Consider the following 20,193-nt stretch of genomic DNA (forward strand, 5'->3'; position numbering starts at 1 on the left):
TGAAAATTCAGCTTTGCTATCACAGGAATAAATTACATTTTAAAATATATTCAAATTTTAAAAACTGAAATAATATTTCACAATATCACTGATTTTACTGTATTTTTGATCAAATAAATGCAGCATTGGTGAGTATAAGAGACTTCTTTCAATATTAAAAAACTGATTTTTTTAACACCAAACTTTTGAATGGTGGTTTATGTATTTTTGAGTCATACATTTAAGAAATATATTTAATAAAGTTATGTACACTGTACAATGTAACACTTTGAAATTCAGTTAATAACCATATAGTGTGTCAGTAAATATTTCATAGGTTACATGAGTTTTAAAAGGTCAACAAGATATGTATTTTTGGCTTCAAATTGATGACTGAGCAATATACAAACTTCACAGTACCTGTGTCAATAACAGCTGGTGCAAAGATGAACACAGTGCAAGAACAACACTGATATTGTAATGTGAGACACTCAATAAAGTGACCTATAATGTCCTTAAAAACCCAAAGTAAGAACATGAGCTGTCTCTAAGGTTTTGATTTTTTCATTTTCTCGAACTTTGTTCAGACTATTAACGACAATGTCTGAACAGAGTCTGTATTGCCTTTGATTGTTGGGGACATGTGGAATAGTGGGTGTCCCTGAGGCAATGTTGACTTTTTGAAGCACATGACCAAACCAGAGGATTGAAATAATCACTGCAGTGTGTTTGGAGGTGTGGTACACTTTAACATCTGAAAGACATTACTTCAGAACAAAAACCATTTCCCACAAAGAGGATGTTTTCTCTCTCTCTCTTAAGTTTCTTCACAGCACATGGTCACTTTATTGCGACAGGAACTGAGAGAAAAGCTGAAACATTTATTACATAGCACAATATAGTTTTTTAATGACAACATTGTTGGATTTGGTTTGATTTTGGGTATTAAGAGGTCATTACGCCACCATCCTTCTCATTTCGGCTTATGAAACAACTGTGGCAGATATTTGAGACATACACATACCTTATCAACCACACAATCACAAAACACTACACCTACATAAAACCACTCTTTGACCAGATCGAGTGACTCATGAGAGTCAAGAGAAATCTGTTGGGCTTTTTGGTGATAGTTACATAGTTTAATTTTCATGACCACATTAGAAAGGTCAAACTCCATCTGTGACAACAAAATAAAGTCTAGGAAATGTGCAGGACCTCTGCAATGACATCTTTTGGTTTCTCTGAATTTGATTAAAAAGCTTCATTTTGACCCATAAGCTGACCGCATTGGGAACATTTATGCGCTCAAATCCAGTATCAGAACCTCTGAACACTGACATTTTAATAGCCATAATAATAAAAAAAATCTAATTAACCGTTTATCCCACTGTGAAACATTGAGATCCAAGGACATTTTAACAGAGGTCACTCTTCTGTCAGCACTGCAGACTGTCACTGATGCTGCTGTCTGGTGTGTGTGTGTGTGTGTGTGTGTGTGTGTATTCCCTCCATTATGGGGACCAAATGTCCCCACAACGGTAGTAATACCATTAAATTTTGACCTTATGAGGACATTTTTTGGTCCCCATGAGGAAAACAGCATAAATCATACTAAATGAAGTGTTTTGAAAATCGGGGGCAGGTTTAAAAAGTAATACGCTCTATCTACTCGATAAAATTGTGGCAACAGATTACAAGCAATATTATTTATTAAATTCAACATATAAGAATTGAGTTAGAATTAATCAAATTAATTCCTCAAAAGCTAACCATTTAAAATGTAAAAAGCAAAGAGTCAAGCTGCCCAACTAAAGCCGGGGACACACCTAACGATTCACTGAAACATTCTAAGACTGAACTGAACACACATACCGATTGTTTCCTTCGACGGGAGCTGATTTATATACTCACACATGGAATTTGAACACCCACTGTAATTGCAGACTGAACGCAACTGGCTCTGACTGGACGCGTTTGAGCACGATCAGTCATAAGTATCAATTTACATTCATAATCGGCCTTACAATCGTTAAGTGTGTGCGCGGCTTAAATAAAACACTGATCATCATAATGGTGACCAAACATTTCCAATAAATTCAACATCTAAACTGTTACTTCATGTGTTTCTGCTTGTTATCATCAGAGTCTTCAATGTTGGCAATACAAAATAAAGAGTTCTTAATTAATCTATTTTTGTTTAAATTTTACTTAACTTTTACTCATTTTAAATGGTTGCCATTTAAGGAATTAATCTGATTAATTCTAACTCAATTCTATTTGAATTTAATTAATAATATTGCTTGCAATCTGTTGCCAAAATTTTATGGAGTAGATATAGCATATTACTTTTAACAGTGTGGGGGATAGAATATACAGTTTGTACAGCATAAAAATCATTACATATTGGAAGTCCCCATAAAACATGCAACAGTGTGTGTGTGTGTGTGTGTGTGTGTGTGTGTGTGTGGGAGGTTTGATCCAGTAGTCTTTACATCATCATGCTTTAATTGGGCTGCAGTGGTTAATTAAAGTTTCTGGCCAACAGGAGAAATCCAGCTGCCATACAATATAAAAGAGACAGAAGTGCCCAAGGACAGAACAAGGTGAGTCTCGCATAGACACTTCTTTTCGGTAAGTCTCAAAGAAATAATTCTGATACTGTTCACTTTATTTTCAAACAATTCATTTTGATTTAACACCATGTATCAGGTTTCTCGTTCAAACATGATTTTTTTCATGTTAAATTGACTTGAAATGGTAACTTTTATGTTTTTGAAAGAAGTTACTCATGCTCACTAAGGTTGCATTTATTTAATAGAAAATACAGTAAAAACAGTAATATTGTAAAATATTATTAGAATTTAAAATTACTGTTTTCTATGTGAAAATATTTTAAAATGTAATTTATTCCTGATGAATTTACAGCATCATCACTCCAGTCTTCTTCAGTGTCACATGATCCTTCAGAAATCATATGCTGATTTGCTGCTTGAGAAATGCTTATTACTGTATATTATTATTATTTATTATATAAAATGTTGAAAACCGTTTTTGCTACTTAACATTTTTGTGGAAACAATGATATTTATCAAACATTTGGTAAGATTAGAAAAGACAGAAATTAATATTATATTATATATTATTATAATTAATATTCATCAAGGATGCATTAAATTGATCAAAAGTGACAGTAAAGACATGTATAATGTTACAAAAAGTTTCTATTTAACAAATGCTTTAATAAATGTACTAAATAAATGTAATAAATGCTGTTCATTTAACTTTTTATTCATTAAAGAATCCAATTTCCACAAAAAATGTAAATCAGCACAACTGATTTCAGCATTGATAATAATAAATGAAAAATCATAACAGGAATAAAATACTTTTTAAAATACATTCAAATAGAAAACAGTTCTTTTAATGGTAACACTTTATGTTACAATGTCATTGTTACACATTTTACATGTAGTTAACTAGAAATGCACAATTACATGCAATTAACCCTAAACCAAACCCTCACCCTAACCCCAAACCTATAAGTAGTAAATTATTATTACTCAGCACTTAAATGTATAATTACACTGTAATACTGAAATGTAACCCTTTGATTTGTAATAATATTTCTCAATATTACAGTTTTTACTGTATTTTTTGATCAAATAAATGCAGCCTTGGTGAACTTCTTTCAAAAACATTCAAGAAATGTTTCCAAACTTTTGTACTGTAGGTGTTTTTTTCAGTGTGCAGTCTGCTCTATTGACGGTCACCATGCCTGGATCCGCTCTGGTTTCGTCTCTCCTGGCACTGGCCTGTGTTCTCCTGCCACTGTGTGCTGCTCAAGGTGAGGAGAATCCTTTCTGGATCGGTCCATGTTGGTTCTGGTGAGGTCTGGTTAATTGCAGCTTGTGTTGTTGTGTGCAGGCAGCTGTGTGGGCAGATGCGGCGAGCCGTTCAACCGCGGACAGATGTGTAACTGTGACTACAACTGTTTTGTCCACGGCGAATGCTGCAAGGATTTTGATGACGTCTGCACCGCCAGTAAGACCCTCATCACCTCACTCATTATTTTTTTTATTAGGCTAATAATAATTTATTTATTTTTAAAAGCTGAATAGGACAATATTCAAAAGGATATAAAATTAGAAATGCATGCTGGGATGCTTTTTAACACCTTTAAAGGAGTTCAAATGTAGCCTAGGCTATGCTGGAGTTTGTTTATCCTTGTGTTTTGCTTTTATTTCTTTTTTTAAAATTTTATTTATTAATTTTGACTATTTATAGGCAACGTCGGTTCTATGAGTTTCTTCATTTTTAAACATCCACCGAATTATTTTCTTTAATCATTCCCAGGTGAAAAAATACTATAGTAATTTTGAACCATACTATTGTAGTATACTGTATATTATAGTATTTACAACACTTTGATAATGAATGCTACAGCATACTGTAATATTAAGTATTAGTGAACTGATCAACTGTAATAAATACTGTAGTATACTTTAGTTTTTACTACAGTAAACTGTAGTGTATTGTAGTATAATATACCCTACAGATTAAAGAAAACTTAGCACAGTATTGGGTAACGTAATTTGTTTATTTTAGGCCTACTATAGTTGTTATATTACCACAGCAACTATAAAATTACCACAACAAATTAATTCAAGTACTTTACTATAGTATGGTTAAAAAACACTATAGTATTTACTATAAATTACTATAGTATTTTGATTTTTAATAAATTAATTATGTAAATCCTGACATAGGAACATTCTGACATTATCAGATTTTTTTTTTTTTTAATTGAAGAGTTTATTGAACCTTTATAAAAAATTTAACCCTTTCGAGCGTGAGTTTACAATATTCTAACTGTCCCCCCAGAGTGAGTTTTTTTAAGGCCACCGTTATTTTAGAACGTTTGCCTTTAATGTTTCCATAGCGACGCGTCACGCGTGTCACGAGCACTGAAAGCAGCCACAATAACACTGTATGACAGATGGATCGCTATTATTTTGTTTTTCCTTGTTTAGTTAAAATATTCACAAACTTGCTTACCATGTTATCAACTATCTGATATTCCGATCCTCAAATATGTGTAAATGAGTGCGTTTTGTCGTTTAAAAACCTTTATAAATGATATTTATCTTGATCTATAACGCGAGATGGGCGTCGCCATCTTAGTTTGCGCTGCAGCTCAGAGTCCTGTCAGTCGGATTTACAGCAGGTGAATTCATCAGTTTCTCCCAAAATATATGCAAGTAAGTGGCTGGTGAACTGGAAGAATAACAGAGTAAACTTTGTAGTTACTTATGTGTGTCTGATATGAATAAATGTCGGCAAATTGTATTTGAATAGATTGTTATTGCTCCTTCCACTTATGTCTGACATCAGTCTGTCTTGTATAAACTCTAACGTTAAATATATTGTTTTAATAGTGCGTATGCGTATTGAAACCTTAAAAGAAATGTTATGTGGCTGAAAACACTGCATAGTTGTGATATATGCCAAGAGCTGCGCGCGTCCGTCTCGCAGCCAGAGCGCGAAAGCACAGTTTGAATCTGGCAGTTATGTGACGTCGCTGAATGTTCGAAATCCCATATGTGGGACCTATGTGTGGGACCGTACCGCTCAAAGGGTTAAAAGAATTATGAAGTTATGTGTTTTGCATTTTTATGGCCAATTTAATGGCTAATATACGATATAGTGAGAATATGGAGCACATACTCGAAAAGGAAAAAACACCTCAGTTTTACAGGGTTAAAATTGTTGTGTGTAATTGGCAGGTGACTCCTGCAGGGGTCGCTGTGGTGAGCCGTTCCGCCGCGGGAGACAGTGTGAGTGCGATTCAGACTGTGTGCTGCACAACACATGCTGCCCTGACTACAGCCGACAGTGTGGTATGCTTCTTCTTTACACTAGGACAGGGGTTTTACAGACCCAGGGACCCCCAACACTTCCTAACATTACTTGACTATGTGCTACCTAAGTTTACATTTATTCAAACTGTCAGAAATGGCATGAATATTTTGAAAATATCGCTATATAACATCTGCACTGACCAGTTGACTTTATTCTTATTTCCATCAGATGCTTTCTCCACTTTGCAAGCTGCAAGAAGCTCAAAACCAAACAAACCAACAGGTACTATTTTATTGTTTATTTTTTTGTATGATTGTGACCTTTTTATCAGCTCGAGGGACCGCTTTAGAGCTGAATGTACCGTAAACTCAGGAAAAGGTCATTCCCTTAAGCTGCAACATGTTAGACATAAAGCCAAAATTGTCTTCAGTCGCTCCCAAGACCAAAACACCAAAGATGCCTGATCTGAAGCCCCTCAGAGCCCCCAAGAAGCCTTCAGACAGCAAGAGTCAGGAGGAAGGTACAGGTAAGTTTAATCTGTGGAGATAAATTGCAAAGACAGACTGTATCTCGCAGACTTCAGGTAACTGTACAGGATTCAAACCAACCCAATCTAATGAGAAAATTGAGAATTGTTCACTCACACAAAAGTTGGGACCAGAAGATGAAACAAGGCATATTAGTTAACAACAGTGGTTACTACAGCAATACGGACAAGATCACCAATGGTGGGCCCAGCTCTCATTTTATATAAACTTTAGATTGGATAAGGACAAAGTGTATTTTTATGTTCTGTTTTTCAGATTATACTGAGGAGTGTATGGCAGCATGTCTCGCAGCTCAGCAAAGCCCAGATCTCATGAGAGATGGTAAGGTCAGAAAGCAGATTGGAAGCAGACTTACATGGTTTACTGATGTTCAGTGCCTTTATTACATATATTTTATACATACACACACAAACGTAAGATTTTTTTGGTAAGATTTTTTAATAGTCTCTTATGTTTGCCAATACTGAATTTATTTGATCAAAAATACAGTAAAACAGTAATATTATGAGATATCATTACAATTTAAATAACTCTTTTCTGTTTTAATATATTTAAAATGTACTTTATTCCTGAGCAGAATTTTCAGCATCATTACTCCAGCCTTCAGTGTCACATGATCCTTCAGTACATCATTCTAATATGCCCTTTTGCTGTCTGGGAAGAAACATTTCATATTATTATCAAAGTTGAAATCAGTTGTGCTGCTGTGGAAACTTTTTTTCAGGATTCTTGAATAAAAAGAAAGTTTAAAAGAACAGCATTTATTTTAAATAGTCTGTAACATTTGTAATATTATAAATGTCTTAACTGTCACATTATGTATATGTAGGCCTATATGTATTTTTTTTTTTTTGTCAGGGACTAGACTAAATAGCTTTATGGCTCCATCTGAAGTTCCATCACTTCCTGCTGGTGGCCCTTCGCCCCAGGACATCGGCCTCTATGTTCCTCTGACACCCTCTGACATACCAGGTAACAGCTTAATGTGCTCGTTTAAAACAAATTAAATTATTAAAATGAAAAATAAATATACTTGTATGGGAAAGAGACAACTAATTCAAATCGGCAGACATTTACATCAGGCCTGGTTCTAGGATTGCATGGCATTTCAGAAACTTGGTGGGGCAGCACATTATCTTCCAATGGTTGGTTAGACTTGATTCAATCCATAATTCATAGGTTTTTGATTCAATTTAAAAAGTGAAAGTTTACATACACTTGATTTTTATGTGCATAGTTACCTGGATGATCAAAAACTTCTTGAGCATCAATGAATATTTACACATTTTGTAAGAGATTTGTCCTTTGTAATTGTGATTCCCTTGGATCTCAGTTGGATTTCAGCAGTCACTGTTGGAAAGGGTTATTAAAAGATTTTTCTGAAGACAGCGGGCAGTTTAACTATCACAACTATTATAAATCCTACTAACGGTGATCAACACACAGTATTACAAATCAAGGGACTTGGTTCTTTTGTGGAAATTTAGCTTTTATTTTGTCTTGTGGACTATGTAAACATCTGCTGTGTAAAATAGCTTTATTCAAGGCAGTACAACTTAAAAACAAGCAATATACTATCCCACTTATTTTTTTAATTATTAACATTTTGCAAGTTCTGCAAGGTATGTGTAAACTTATGACCACTCTACACATAAAGGCTATTCTAAAAACAACAAATAATAATTTTTACAATTTTTTAAAGCTTTTATTTTTTTTTTTATGATTTGTCATCCATGACCATGTATGTCTATTAATGGCCTGAGTGCTTAGAGGCACAATTATGAGATAAACGTCCTGAGAGGCTATGAGACATAAAGGGATCGGAATCCTCAGAAAACGTTTCCGGCATCCGGCTCATCGGATGAATAAAGCATACTAAAAAAAAATAGACAACACGATGTATCTAATTTGGTGCATGCAACAATATTGTGGGGGCCTGATTCGATAATCACAATATTAACTAATCTACATATATGCCCTCACAGGTATTGGTTCCAACCCATCTGGGTTTCCTCTGCCAGCCGGGATCCTTCTGCCAGAATCCGGTCCTGCTCCTGCAGCTGGGCCACTACAGGCAGGGGGTCCTTCCTCTGGGAATCCCCTAACACTCCCTGTGCAGGTCTCCCTCTCAATCAGCGAACAAGGTGACGGGCCATCCAGCGGACCTGCCTCTGGTTCAGGTAGACCCAACACTCTTGCAGACATCGCCCAGGCCTTGGCAACCAGCAGCCCTGCAGGAGCTGGTATGTTACTTTAGTAATACTTATGAATTTGTTCACATCCCTGAAATTAACACTGATATATGAAAACAATTTGAAATGAGTTGTTTTCAGTATTCATTTTTTATTTATTATGGCATTTATATTAGCTTATAAATTATACTGTCATTATTTCATGTTATATAATTCTGGTTATATATATATATATCAGTTGATTAAAAATAAATTAAATCTGAATATATTTAAACCATTAATCGGTTTTTTTTTTTAAAGATGCAAACTCAGACCCTGATCTTTGCAGCGGCCTTGTCATCGATGGAATGGTAACTCTCTTCAACGGCACCATCATAGTTTTCAGAGGTAAAATTTCTATATATATGCTGTTGCATATTGTGCAATTTTTTTCTCCCTAAAGACACTTATTAAGCAAAGTGCTTTCCATCTCAGGTCACTTCTTTTGGCTGCTGAACACCAAGACCAAGAGGGTCGGTCCTGCTCGTAAAATCACTGAAGAACTGAGCATCCCGTCTCCCATTGACACAGCCTTCACACGCTGCAACTGCCAGGGCAAGACCTACATCATTAAGGTACTGAAGAACACAGAAGAGTCACTAAATGTGTTTTCAACCCTTAAAAAAAAAAAAACACTGAGTTGTACATGTTCCTTCACTAAGGGTGACAACTACTGGAGTTTTGAGAATGGTGTTAAGGAGCCTGGATATCCCAGATCGGTATCCCAGGACTTTGGTGGGCTCACCGGGGAGATCACTGCTGCTCTGCCAGTCCCAGCCACCAGAAAGAAGCCAGAGTCTGTGTACTTCTTCAAGAAAGGTGCTCTTGACCTCCTACGTTTGATCAGCATTGTTAGAAATAACTAAAATGAGAATATAAATCATAATTTTAATTTTCTAATCAGGAGGTACAATTCAGAAATTCTCTTATCCACCTGGAAGTGGACCAACTTGCAGCGGAAAGAGATCCAAAAATTCAGTCTACGCCAAGATCCGCCGTGACAGACAAGCAGGTGCTCTGAATTTTTTAATGCTAAATTGAGTCAACTGTCTTAAAGGGATAGTACACTCAAATGAAAATTCTCATTACTTACTAACCCTCAAGTTGTTCAAAACTTGTATGAATTTTTCTTCTGTTAAACACAAAAGAAGGTATTTTAAAGAATGTTGGTAACCAGACAGTAACGGCACCCTTTCACTTCCACAGTATTTTTTTTTCCTATTATAGAAGTCAATGGGTGCCGTTAACAGAAGAAAAAAAAACTCATAACAACTGAACAGTGTTATTTTAGTATTATTTATATGCTACTATAGTGTATAACTTTGAATTTAACTTTTATATTTTCAGTTAAGTCATTTCATGTGCCCTTTGTAATTTGTATTAGTTTTTTAAATATTTAAAAAAAAATTTTTTTAAAGTAGTTCTTCAGCTTAAACTGGTTTTATTTTAGTTAGTTGCATAGATAACATTTCTAATTTTATTTACATTTTCTAAGTTTAATTTCAGATTTATTACAATTAATATGATTTTTTTATACTACTAGTTTTAGTTAATGATGACAACACTGCAAACAAATAAATAACCTCAAAAGTAATTTAATACATCTCATTTGACAGTGATCCAGTTGTCAGGGGAGATCAACATCAAACTCAAAATGAAGGGCTTCCCAACCCCTGTGACATCAGCTATGTCTATGCCCAACCCCAAGAAGCCTGATGGTTTTGATTACTTTGTTTTCTCTTGGCGTGAGTGACAAGATTTTATCTTGCAACAGACAAAAAGTATTACCCATGTGTTTAGAAGTTGATGCAGTTTGTGAGAAGACTAAAATTTACAATACGTTACTGATCTCATCTCAGTGCTTTACAGCACTTCAGTCATATCACAGTTTCTTTGAATCAATACATTAATCATTATACATGTAATAACACAATCTCTGTAATTTACAGCTAAAGTCTTCAACGTCAAGATAAGCGGTGAGCTGCCTGCTTTGTCAGCCCCTGTCAGCCATTCCTCTCAGCAGAATAACATCAGCAAGTGGCTCAACTGTGCCTGAAAAACCAGCACTAAACAAACACCACCAGCAGCTGCATGGCGAGAAAGATTCTCCATTTATTAGCAAAACATTTGAACAGTCAGGATGATTACTCACAAAATATAAAAACAAATCTAACCAACATTGAAACAAAACATTAAACAAAGTAAAACAGCAGTAGGCTGATTCTGGGTGCTTTGTAGAGTCGTTCATGGGCTTGTGATCTAAGTTTCTGCTGGGCAGACGCTGGGTTTAGATGGGAGTGCCTCTGTTGAGTCCTCGACCCCGGCCTCCACGAGGAAAATCAATACCTGCAGGATAACATTGAGATGCCACATTGGATGTAACTCTTTAAACTAAGTGAAGATTTTTTTTATAAATTACATTCCTTAAAACAAATTCTACATAAGAAACATCCAAAAATCTAATTTTATACAAACTGTTGATTAATGTCCTGACAAATAAAAAGCTTCTGTACACATTTCAGTTAACCTTTGCTTCAATTAAATAAGAAAAGCTTTAAAAAAAAACAAAAACAGTCTGTGTGGTGTTACTATATGTGTGAGAATGTATAAGTAATGATATAGAGTGTATGAGTAAGAGGGTGAATGTATGAGAGACAGATGAGTAATGGGGTCCTAACCTCTCCTGATGAGCTGGTTCCTCCGGGGCAGCTGGTGCTGAGGAAGGAGTCTGCTTGCAGGCTTGGCCTGACCAGTACTGGTGCTAGTGCTGGTATCTAAAGAAGACAAGAAAAATTTTTTTTTTTACTACTATAGTAACTACATGTAACAATTTTTTTTTAAAAAGTTACCAATAGATTTTTTTTAAAGGAACAGATCTGGGGGGAAAAACTGAAAGAAGCGAGCATGAAATGGTGTGTACCTGCAGAGCTGGATGTGGGCTCTTGACTAGTGGAGGGCAGGCTGGCATCATCGAGCGGCTGAGTGGACTCCAGCTCCGACTGGCCCTCTAGACACGCCTCACTACTCGCCCTGTACACAGATAACACAATTACTACAACTCCACTGAAAAAAACTGAAACGTTCAGAGGTAAACCAATAAACTGTCTTGAGTGCCCACCCTTCACTCTCAGCCTCGGCCACAAAGACATCATCTCCATCATCTCCTGGGACAGCTTCCCCAGGGGCGGTCAGACTGCCGGTGGACGTGCTCACCATGGGAACCGACTGAGAGGCTGTCTCCGACACATCAGAGGGGTGACTCTCTGTGAAAACAGTCACTGTCCAGACAAATGAAAGTGGGAGGAGAACAGTTAGGTTTGACTTACCAGTCATATATCAACCAAACAAACATAACCTGACTTCCCCAGCTGCTCACCTGGAGCAGCCACTTGTAGAGGGGTGGTGGGGACACTCCTGCCTCCAGATTCTTCATCGTGAGCAGGCAGGAAGAGAGGACATTCATACATGCCTAACCCTGCAGAAGACAGACAGCCTCTTAATTTTATGTGGCACACATTACAGTAAGAATGCAGGGTCTTGCACTGCGGTCACATCAATTATAGTACTTGCCAGAACTATCAATTACTAAATATCTAACAAGTAAAAATACAATCCAATTTTCAAGTTGGAAGCTCTCAATTTTATGAAAGCTCCAACTTATTCCATTTGACACCATGTAAAAACTCAAGAAAACCGAATGTTTTGCTTTCATTAAAGCAATACATGATTTATTTAGCATTATGGTAACATGCTGGTAGCTGGTAACATTTCTGTTAACTAGATGCATTGTACACCAGATGATATTTAAGATTATTTAATTAATTGCATCTAATATTAAACATTTAATTTTGCATTCTCATTTTCCCTTTTTTAACATTTAAATTGTTTTTGCCATAATCTAACAGTCATTAAATATCTTTAAAAACACTAATAAATACATATGTGTAATGTAATATATGCATAATATTAACACATGACATTTTACAGCATTTATTGATCATGGTTTAAGTTAATTTATAATTATACTGTTCATAATTCACACATGCTAGTTTATAATCCATTAAAAATGGTGTATAAGGTACAGGTGTATAACCTATTCAATGTTAAAATGTACACTACTGCTCAAAAGTTTGAGGTAAATACGATTTGAAAAGACATTTATAATGTTACATAAGACTTCCACTTCAAATAAATTATGTGCTTTTGAACTTTCTATTAAAGAATCAGTTGCAAAAAGAAAAAGTATTAGTTTACACAAAATATTAAGCAGCAAAACTGTTTTCAACAATGATAATAAATGTTTCTTGAGAACCAAATCAGCATATTAGAATGATTTCTGAAGGATCACGTGCCACTGAAGACTGAAGTAATGATGCTGACAGCTTTGCTATCACAAGAATAATTTAAATTTTAAAATATTTTAAAATAGAAAATATTTTAAATTGTAATAATATTTTAACTGCATTTATAATATAGCCTTGGTGAGCCTTCTTTCAAATACAATCAAAAATCTTAGACCCCAAACTTTTGAACGATAATGTATTATTAAATAAAAATAATATAATTTACAAATATCACTAAAAATATTGTTATCATGGATCATGTCAGTTATTATTGCTCCATCTGCCATCTTGCTTACTTACCTAGTCTGATTATTCAGCTGTGCACAGATCCAGACATTCTGCCCTTGTGTAATACTAACTGCCCTTGTGTTATACCTCAATCATGGGCTGGCATTATGCAAATATTGGGGGCGTATACCCCGACTGTTACGTAACAGTCTGTGTTATGTTGAGATTTGCCTGTTTTCCGGAGGTCTTTTAAACAAGTGAGATTTATATAAGGAGGAGGAAACAATGGAGTTTGAAACTCACGGTATGTCTTTTCCATGTACTGAACTCTTGTTATTCAACTATGCCAATATAAATTCAATTTTTAATTCTAGGGCACCTTTAATAAATACTGTAAAAGTATTGTTCAGAGTTTCCACAGAAACTAATGCTTGAGACCAAAGGACATTAATGGCTCTAAAACAGAACCTCCAGGTAGTCATCTTGTAATCGAGGTCATTTCGAAACAAGGTGAATGCATCATTACTGTGTCGTGCTGGTGCTCACCTCCATGTGTGGCCAGATGGCTCAAGTCAGAATGAGAGGAGCTGGCCTGAGGCATCATGTCCTCAGGAGGGCCGAAACGGAAACGAGGAACTCCGGCCACCTGAGGGGAACTGAGATGGAGAGATGCATCATTAAATGTGGTGTTTAATGATGTGTCCCTTCTTGCAATAAAAGAGTGAAAAGCTGTTGTGACTCACTGAATGGCCTCTGCAAAGCCGTCTGTGCGGTGTGGCACAACAAGGGTGGGAGTGCTGGGAACCATTCTGTCATCATCATCAAAGAAGTGTTGCTGTAGGAACCAAAATACTGATGGTCAGAAACTCAGAAGCCCTAAAGGCGCAGAATGTTTACATTGGTTTTACGAACAAAGTTCACTCACCATGCTTCCGATTCCAGGCGTGAGCTGGGGCGCACGACTCATTGAGGGCCGTCTGCTCTGACCTGGCTGCCTCTGAGGAAAAGAATAGTAGTCATCAAAATTATTTAACAAAGAAATGGAAGTAATTATGTAGTGACCAAAAAATACTAATCAAAACTTTTATATTTTATGTACTGGTTTGTCATCCAAACCTGCATGATGGGCGGTCCAAGCTCAGGGATGGGGTGGATGTTGAGACGTGGGGGTGGGGTGTGATGCGGTCTCCGGGGGGATTGGGGCAGCCGTGGTCCCAAGCAGGAGGTGGTGGTGCTGGGGACTGGCTGGTGCTCTCTCACAGGCTCAGCAGGGAAGGCCTCCAAGGTGCTGACACTAGCTTCACCTGTGAACACAGTTTATCAGAATCTGAATAACTTTCCTCTGTCACTTATACTTAAAGGGGCCATATTCTACACTTTCATACAAAAAAGGTTATGCAAGTGAGGGATTACAAATTTAAGAATGTTTAATATGTGCTGATCCTATGTCCTGACATAACATCACATGAAAAATGTGGTGTGTATGTGTATTTGTACCACTGCTCTGAGAATCCGCTTGCTTCTGGATTGACCCAGATGCTTCTTGACGCTCTTCATTGTCAATGCCTGGATCAGCTGCCCCACCACCCTGCCAACACACCAAATACCACATCAAACCACCATATCATGCTAAACAGTTAATCTCACTAGATAGGGCTGCACAATTAATCGAAATTAAACCGCACATGATTTGTCAAATGCTTTTCAGTGAAGCATGGCTCAATGATCAGTAGTAAATGCTGCTCCATCTGAAAGCCAGAGGGCGCTCTTGCACAGAAACTCTAAATATGCCCCACAGAAGTAGATAGAGGCTGCGTCCGAAAACTGTAAAATGCTGCCTTCTGAGGACACATTTCAAGGTAGGAAGGCATCAAGGCACGTCCGAATCCAATGTTAGCTTCACTTCCTGTTTCCTGAGATACCTTCATCTGATCGATTTTTGAAGGAAGCATAGATGTATCCTTAGCTGCCTTTGATATCCCACAATCCTGTGCTTTCCATTCTGTGACAGTTAAACTAGAAAAATAAAGATGGCGTCCGAAAGTTTGTGCTCAGTTTGTGTATAAATGTATGATTTTGACCAACATATTTCAATTTTGATATCATTTCTATCGAGAATTTACTACTGTATTAATTAAATATTTGTTTAGTTCTCACCAAAGCTCGCGCTATATTGCTGTAGATCATTAAACTATTACGCTGCCTCAGAAGTCTGTCCGTGAGGTACCTTCATGTACAAACGCTGCCGTACAAGTCATTCTCTTATAAGACAGCGAGGCAGCAAGACAGCTACCTAGGTTTTCGGACGCAGCCATAATGTCACTGCAGGAAATCCCTATAGGCATGATACTATTGCTGTAGCTGAACAAACAAGATTGAAACACTTTGATTGATTAAACATGACTAATAAACACACACAACTACAGCAATACATGGTTTATCAGAGTTCTTCAAGTCTTCTCGGGCATTTTCATGATAATAAAGCATAAAGTATATACCATGCTAACTGACATAGCCTTTATCTCTGTATAGAATACTATAAAATAATGTGTTGTGTGCCTTATTCTATGCAAGAAGCCACATCATCTCACAGAAGGATGTTTTCAAATACTCAATTGATGTTATGAAGTGAGTTGTCTATTGTTGGACAAGAGGTTCATAAATGCTTCTCATGTTTGGAAAGATGTTTGATGCATTGCTTTTTTAAATGCAAGTGCTCGCAGTGCTTTCAGACAGAGTAGCATTTACTACTGATCACAGAGCCATGCTTCAATGACAAGCTGTGCGTAAAAAGATAATCGTAGCCTTTGCCATTTCATATTTGCCATTGCACTAAGCCAAATCAGTTTAAGGGCGATTTTGTGTTAATTATAATTTATTGTGTAGCACTATCACTATAAGAATAAAAGATTCTCAAATATACAGTTAGTTACTGAAGTAAATTAGGATAATCTACTAGCAAACAACAGTAAAGCAACTTGAACGTAAAAGTAGGCGTCACCTCTGCCTCATCCCCCTCATAGGCCTCATTGGCATCTGCGCTCCCACTGCCTTCATTACTCTCCTCTGCTGCTTCTGCCATCCCTCCATCACCATCTTCATCTTCATCATCTTCAGCATCATCATCATCTTCATACTGCAGGAAGAAAGGAAGGTTAATACATGTTGCTAATTACATAGTTTCTGCTTCTCTGAGAAACTCACTGACCTGTCCAGGCTCCTCCTCCTGCTCCTCCTCCTCCTCCGTGCCACTATCTGTCTCTATGATGATGACGTCATGCTTATACTCCTCGGATGAGTCCTGTCCGCTGATCTGAGACTCGGATGGTTGGGACTCACTCACCTGATCCATTGGGACAGACTGAGACAAAGATTCTTCATCTCCCTCTGCTAATACGGGATATGCTTCCTGTGAGCAATGAACAGATATGATCAGTGCACTGGTTGTTCAATGTTGGGATGAACGGTTACAATTCTGTTGTTACTAAGAGATAAATGGCAGGTACCTCACTGGCATCAGAAGGTTGCTGGACTTCTCCTGAAGTTTCACCCATAGCATCATTACTTTCCTCAGTACCTGAAGCATCCTGCAAAAAGAGCATGGTGGGATAACGTATAAATCTAAAGAATTCATTTTCATTGGCCAATGCACTATAACTACACAAGCAAGTTTGCAAAGACTGGTAATTAAATTATACAAACAGATAACATATTTATATCAGACTGCCATTGCTGGCTGCAAGCAACATACAGTGTGACCAGTGTATTGGACCTGTGTTGCAATGTACAATTAGTTTCCCTACTAAAAATTATGGATTTTTTTAAATGATATATCTCTTTCTAGGTCAAAACTGATGCAAAAGGGTGTTAATTATCTGTCTCACAATCAGTTTTTATCAGTCTGACAAATTTCTTGATAAATAACACAAGTAACTTCCACAAGGTGTCAGGAGACAGGTACATACACTGCTCACCTCCAGGCCCACTCTTCTTATGATGCGGATCTTCTTATTGATGGGTGGGTGGGTCGGGTCGTCCGTTGTGGTGTCGGTCACCTCAGTGGAGCTCTCCTGCTCCTCCTCTCGCACTCGCTTGGGCACAGATGAGCCTGCTGTTGCTGACACTGACAGAAGAACAATATGTTAGGAAGAAACCTCATATTAATAAAAGAGGAGGTGGGGGGATTCTAGGGGGTCAGTGGCAAAGTTCTGAGAAAATGTGTGACAGATCTAAAATAATAATGTTAATATTTACCAAATTAAATATTTTTAATATCACACTTACCGTTTTGGCTCTTATTGTTTAGTTACTAGTTAACATTATTTGTAACCAAAAAGTCCAAAAAGCAATGTTGTTTCAATATTAGGAACATGTAAATAAATGTTGACTTAAATATCATGGTCCTTTGTACCTGTACCAAAGACAGCAGTGGAAGTGGACGGCCTCTCCATCTGTGAGCTATGTACTGCCTCCATAATGGTCGTTGCTGATTCCTGACTGGCCTGCTGCTGAGTGGGCTGGACAAAAGCGGTGGCTTGGTTCTGCTGCAGGCTGAGCATTGGCTGTGTAGTCTGTATGTTAGGGCTGGTGGAGCGTACTGAGCCACTGGTGCTGCCAAAGACAGTCACATGCTCAAGTGGACCCTCTATGGACTGCAGAGCTGATGGGACAAACCATTGACAATTTACAAATTATGCATTAATAAAAAAAAAAATCATATCAGATTTCATGAAGCCTGACCTCGAGCCATACCTTCCTGTGTTTCAACCTGTGTGGTGGGCATGACTGTGGCTGTGGGCGTGGTTACAGGAGCGGGTGTTACCATTGGGCGAATGCTTGCCCTCGGGGTGGACTTGCTCCCTGCAATTGGCGAAGGCTTGCTGGGGGTGGCAGCAACTGGTGTGGGCTTGATGTTAGCGGTGGGCGGCTCGGATGTACTGGCACTGTTAATAGGTGAAATGTCGAAAGACAATATTGAACATCACTGGAATGAAAGATGCATCCTCTTGAATTTCAGCTCTAAATGGAGCATTACCTTCCTCTGTCAGTAGTAGGTGTGGGTTTGAGAGTGATCTGTCGAGGATCTGATGACCTCTGTGCTTCTTGAACCTGGAAAAGATCACAAGCACGTTGATCAATAAAGGACAAATATTTTACCTAAATTCTTTAACTCATAAATAAAGCCCAGGATGTATCTTGTCAGATACATAATAGTTAAAAACCAACAAATAAAATAATATAAAGACATTTACATAGTATTTCTACATATATCTGTCAGAGTAAACATGGGCAGTGAGTGCAGCGTTTGTGGTACTGTACCTTGCTCTGGCCTGGCTCCTGAGCTTCATCTCTCTGTTCTCCATGTCTCTCCTGTTGCTCACGGAGTTCCCTCAGCTCTCTCTCCTGCCGGCTCAACCGGCCTTCATACTGTGACTTGAGTGCACTCATCCTCACCTCCAGCTCCTCTCTCTGCTGCTTCAGCTCCTCGTTCTCTTTCACCAGCTGCTCCTTTGCACCTAAAACACACACATGCACATTTTAATTTAAAATAGAGGCTTCTATTGTACCCAAAACTATGGGTCTGAAATGCCAAAAATGGATCTTTGTCTTGTAAATAACGGTCATGATTTGCTAGATGGACTAAACAGCTTTTGTAAGAATATCTGTAGGATTAATTAATGTGCTTGTCATGTGTTCTAGTTTACTAACTGTTGAGCTGGTTGATCTTCTGCTTGGCACCCATGAAAGCTTTCTTGGTCTTCTCCTCTTTATCAGCGATCTGCTGTCGGAGCTGCTCCTCCAGGTTACCCTTCTCCTGTAGCTCTGCTCTCAAACGGTTGAGCTCTGGCTGCACCTGTGCCAGCTGCTCCTGCAAGGTCTTCACCTCTGCTTCACGCTCCTGCACCGTCTGCACCCAAACATCACCACATATACGTTTTGAATAAGCCACTGGCAGACTCATTGAGTTTGTTCACCTCATCACTTTTATGAAGTGACCACGCACTTCATTTGCAACAATAAAGGAGGATGCAAGAACAAAGTCCTACTCAAACTCTTTTCCACAAAGGCTACTATAGACAAACAAAAACATTTGTCTCACTCCATCAAACTAACTTCACACTTTGTCTCAAAAGTTAATGAACAAACAACACTTCATTACTCTCTCACTTCCAGGATTAAATAGTTTTATTACCATTTTATAACATGAGCCAAACCAGAGAAGCCCACAATGGCAGTGTTCGTAATTGTATACTGTGTACTTTTACAGCACTGGACGTCCCAGTGAACTGAAGGATTATACAATGTGGGTCTGTAAAAGTAATCATTGTGCGGAAGCTTTAAAGTGTTAGTTCAACCAAAAAAGAAAATTCTGTCTTTAATTACTCACCCTCATGTCGTTCCAAACCCATAAGGCCTTCGTTCATCTTCGGAACACAAATTAAGATATTTTTAATAAAATAGACTACAGTGGTTCACAGAAAGTATTCTTGTCTCCTTGTGCATATTTCTGAGCCTTGAAAGTGCTAATTAGATTACTGTTTATGGAGGGGTCAGGGAGCTCTCGAATTTAATCAAAAATATCCTAATTTGTGTTCTGAAGATGAACAAAGGTCTTATGAGTTTGGAACAACATGAGGGTGAGTACTTAAGTGAATTTTCATATTTGGGTGAATTAACCCATTAATTGTATAACTTTGTACGTTGGAGCATTTCAATAAAGATTTTAATCTAATGCAGACATAAAAGGTTAGTTCACCCAAAAATGAAACATTTAATTTAGGCTTTTAATTCACATATTGATCATTACACATACAAAGAGCACACGGAAAACAGAAGCTCAAACATGCTTGCTAGAAATGCGAGAATCAATGAGGTTCGCTCTTAAAAAGAATTAACTAAATTAATTTTCCCAAATTAAATTTCTCTTCAGAAGACTTGGACTTCTGCTCGGTTTGTATGCATTACTACTGCAATGTCTTTATAAACTTTTTTAGACTGAAT

At 37.4% G+C, this 20,193-nt stretch overlaps 2 protein-coding genes across 5 annotated transcripts in view; one reads left to right on the forward strand and one right to left on the reverse strand.

Moving 5' to 3' along the window:
• The first annotated feature begins 2,524 nt into the window (after positions 1-2,524).
• Positions 2,525-10,696, forward strand: prg4a (proteoglycan 4a). Of its 3 annotated transcripts, XM_067362359.1 has the most exons (15): positions 2,525-2,585; positions 3,713-3,826; positions 3,907-4,023; positions 5,766-5,879; positions 6,070-6,123; positions 6,272-6,367; positions 6,645-6,710; positions 7,248-7,361; positions 8,375-8,632; positions 8,882-8,968; positions 9,056-9,195; positions 9,283-9,439; positions 9,525-9,632; positions 10,237-10,365; positions 10,570-10,696. In XM_067362359.1, exons 2-15 carry the CDS (start codon positions 3,754-3,756, stop codon positions 10,674-10,676), a joined length of 1,620 nt encoding a protein of 539 aa, XP_067218460.1. In that variant the 5' UTR covers positions 2,525-2,585; positions 3,713-3,753; the 3' UTR covers positions 10,677-10,696. The 3 variants fall into 3 exon arrangements, with proteins under 3 accessions (XP_067218460.1, XP_067218459.1, XP_067218461.1); XM_067362358.1 differs by lacking the exon at positions 2,525-2,585 and having other exon boundaries at positions 3,707-3,826; XM_067362360.1 differs by lacking the exons at positions 2,525-2,585; positions 6,272-6,367 and having other exon boundaries at positions 3,707-3,826.
• Positions 10,372-20,193, reverse strand: part of tpra (translocated promoter region a, nuclear basket protein) — a 29,149-nt gene continuing 19,327 nt past the window's right edge. The window contains exons 33-51 of one of the 2 annotated variants that reach the window (XM_067362357.1): positions 18,901-19,099; positions 18,511-18,707; positions 18,227-18,300; positions 17,944-18,134; positions 17,603-17,851; positions 17,166-17,314; positions 16,698-16,778; positions 16,400-16,600; positions 16,193-16,327; positions 14,689-14,779; positions 14,308-14,495; positions 14,117-14,188; positions 13,935-14,026; positions 13,738-13,847; positions 11,997-12,095; positions 11,739-11,898; positions 11,541-11,650; positions 11,299-11,394; positions 10,372-10,966 (exon numbers count right to left, since the gene is read on the reverse strand). In XM_067362357.1, coding sequence (XP_067218458.1) covers positions 10,908-10,966; positions 11,299-11,394; positions 11,541-11,650; positions 11,739-11,898; positions 11,997-12,095; positions 13,738-13,847; positions 13,935-14,026; positions 14,117-14,188; positions 14,308-14,495; positions 14,689-14,779; positions 16,193-16,327; positions 16,400-16,600; positions 16,698-16,778; positions 17,166-17,314; positions 17,603-17,851; positions 17,944-18,134; positions 18,227-18,300; positions 18,511-18,707; positions 18,901-19,099 — 2,553 coding nt within the window. In that variant the 3' untranslated portion in view covers positions 10,372-10,907. Of the gene's footprint in view, positions 10,967-11,298; positions 11,395-11,540; positions 11,651-11,738; positions 11,899-11,996; positions 12,096-13,737; positions 13,848-13,934; positions 14,027-14,116; positions 14,189-14,307; positions 14,496-14,688; positions 14,780-16,192; positions 16,328-16,399; positions 16,601-16,697; positions 16,779-17,156; positions 17,315-17,602; positions 17,852-17,943; positions 18,135-18,226; positions 18,301-18,510; positions 18,708-18,900; positions 19,100-20,193 lie in introns of both variants that reach the window. The other variant, XM_067362356.1, reaches the window with a different exon arrangement.

This window comes from Chanodichthys erythropterus, chromosome 16, assembly GCF_024489055.1.
Source record: "Chanodichthys erythropterus isolate Z2021 chromosome 16, ASM2448905v1, whole genome shotgun sequence".
NCBI classification, from domain to species: Eukaryota; Metazoa; Chordata; class Actinopteri; order Cypriniformes; family Xenocyprididae; genus Chanodichthys; species Chanodichthys erythropterus.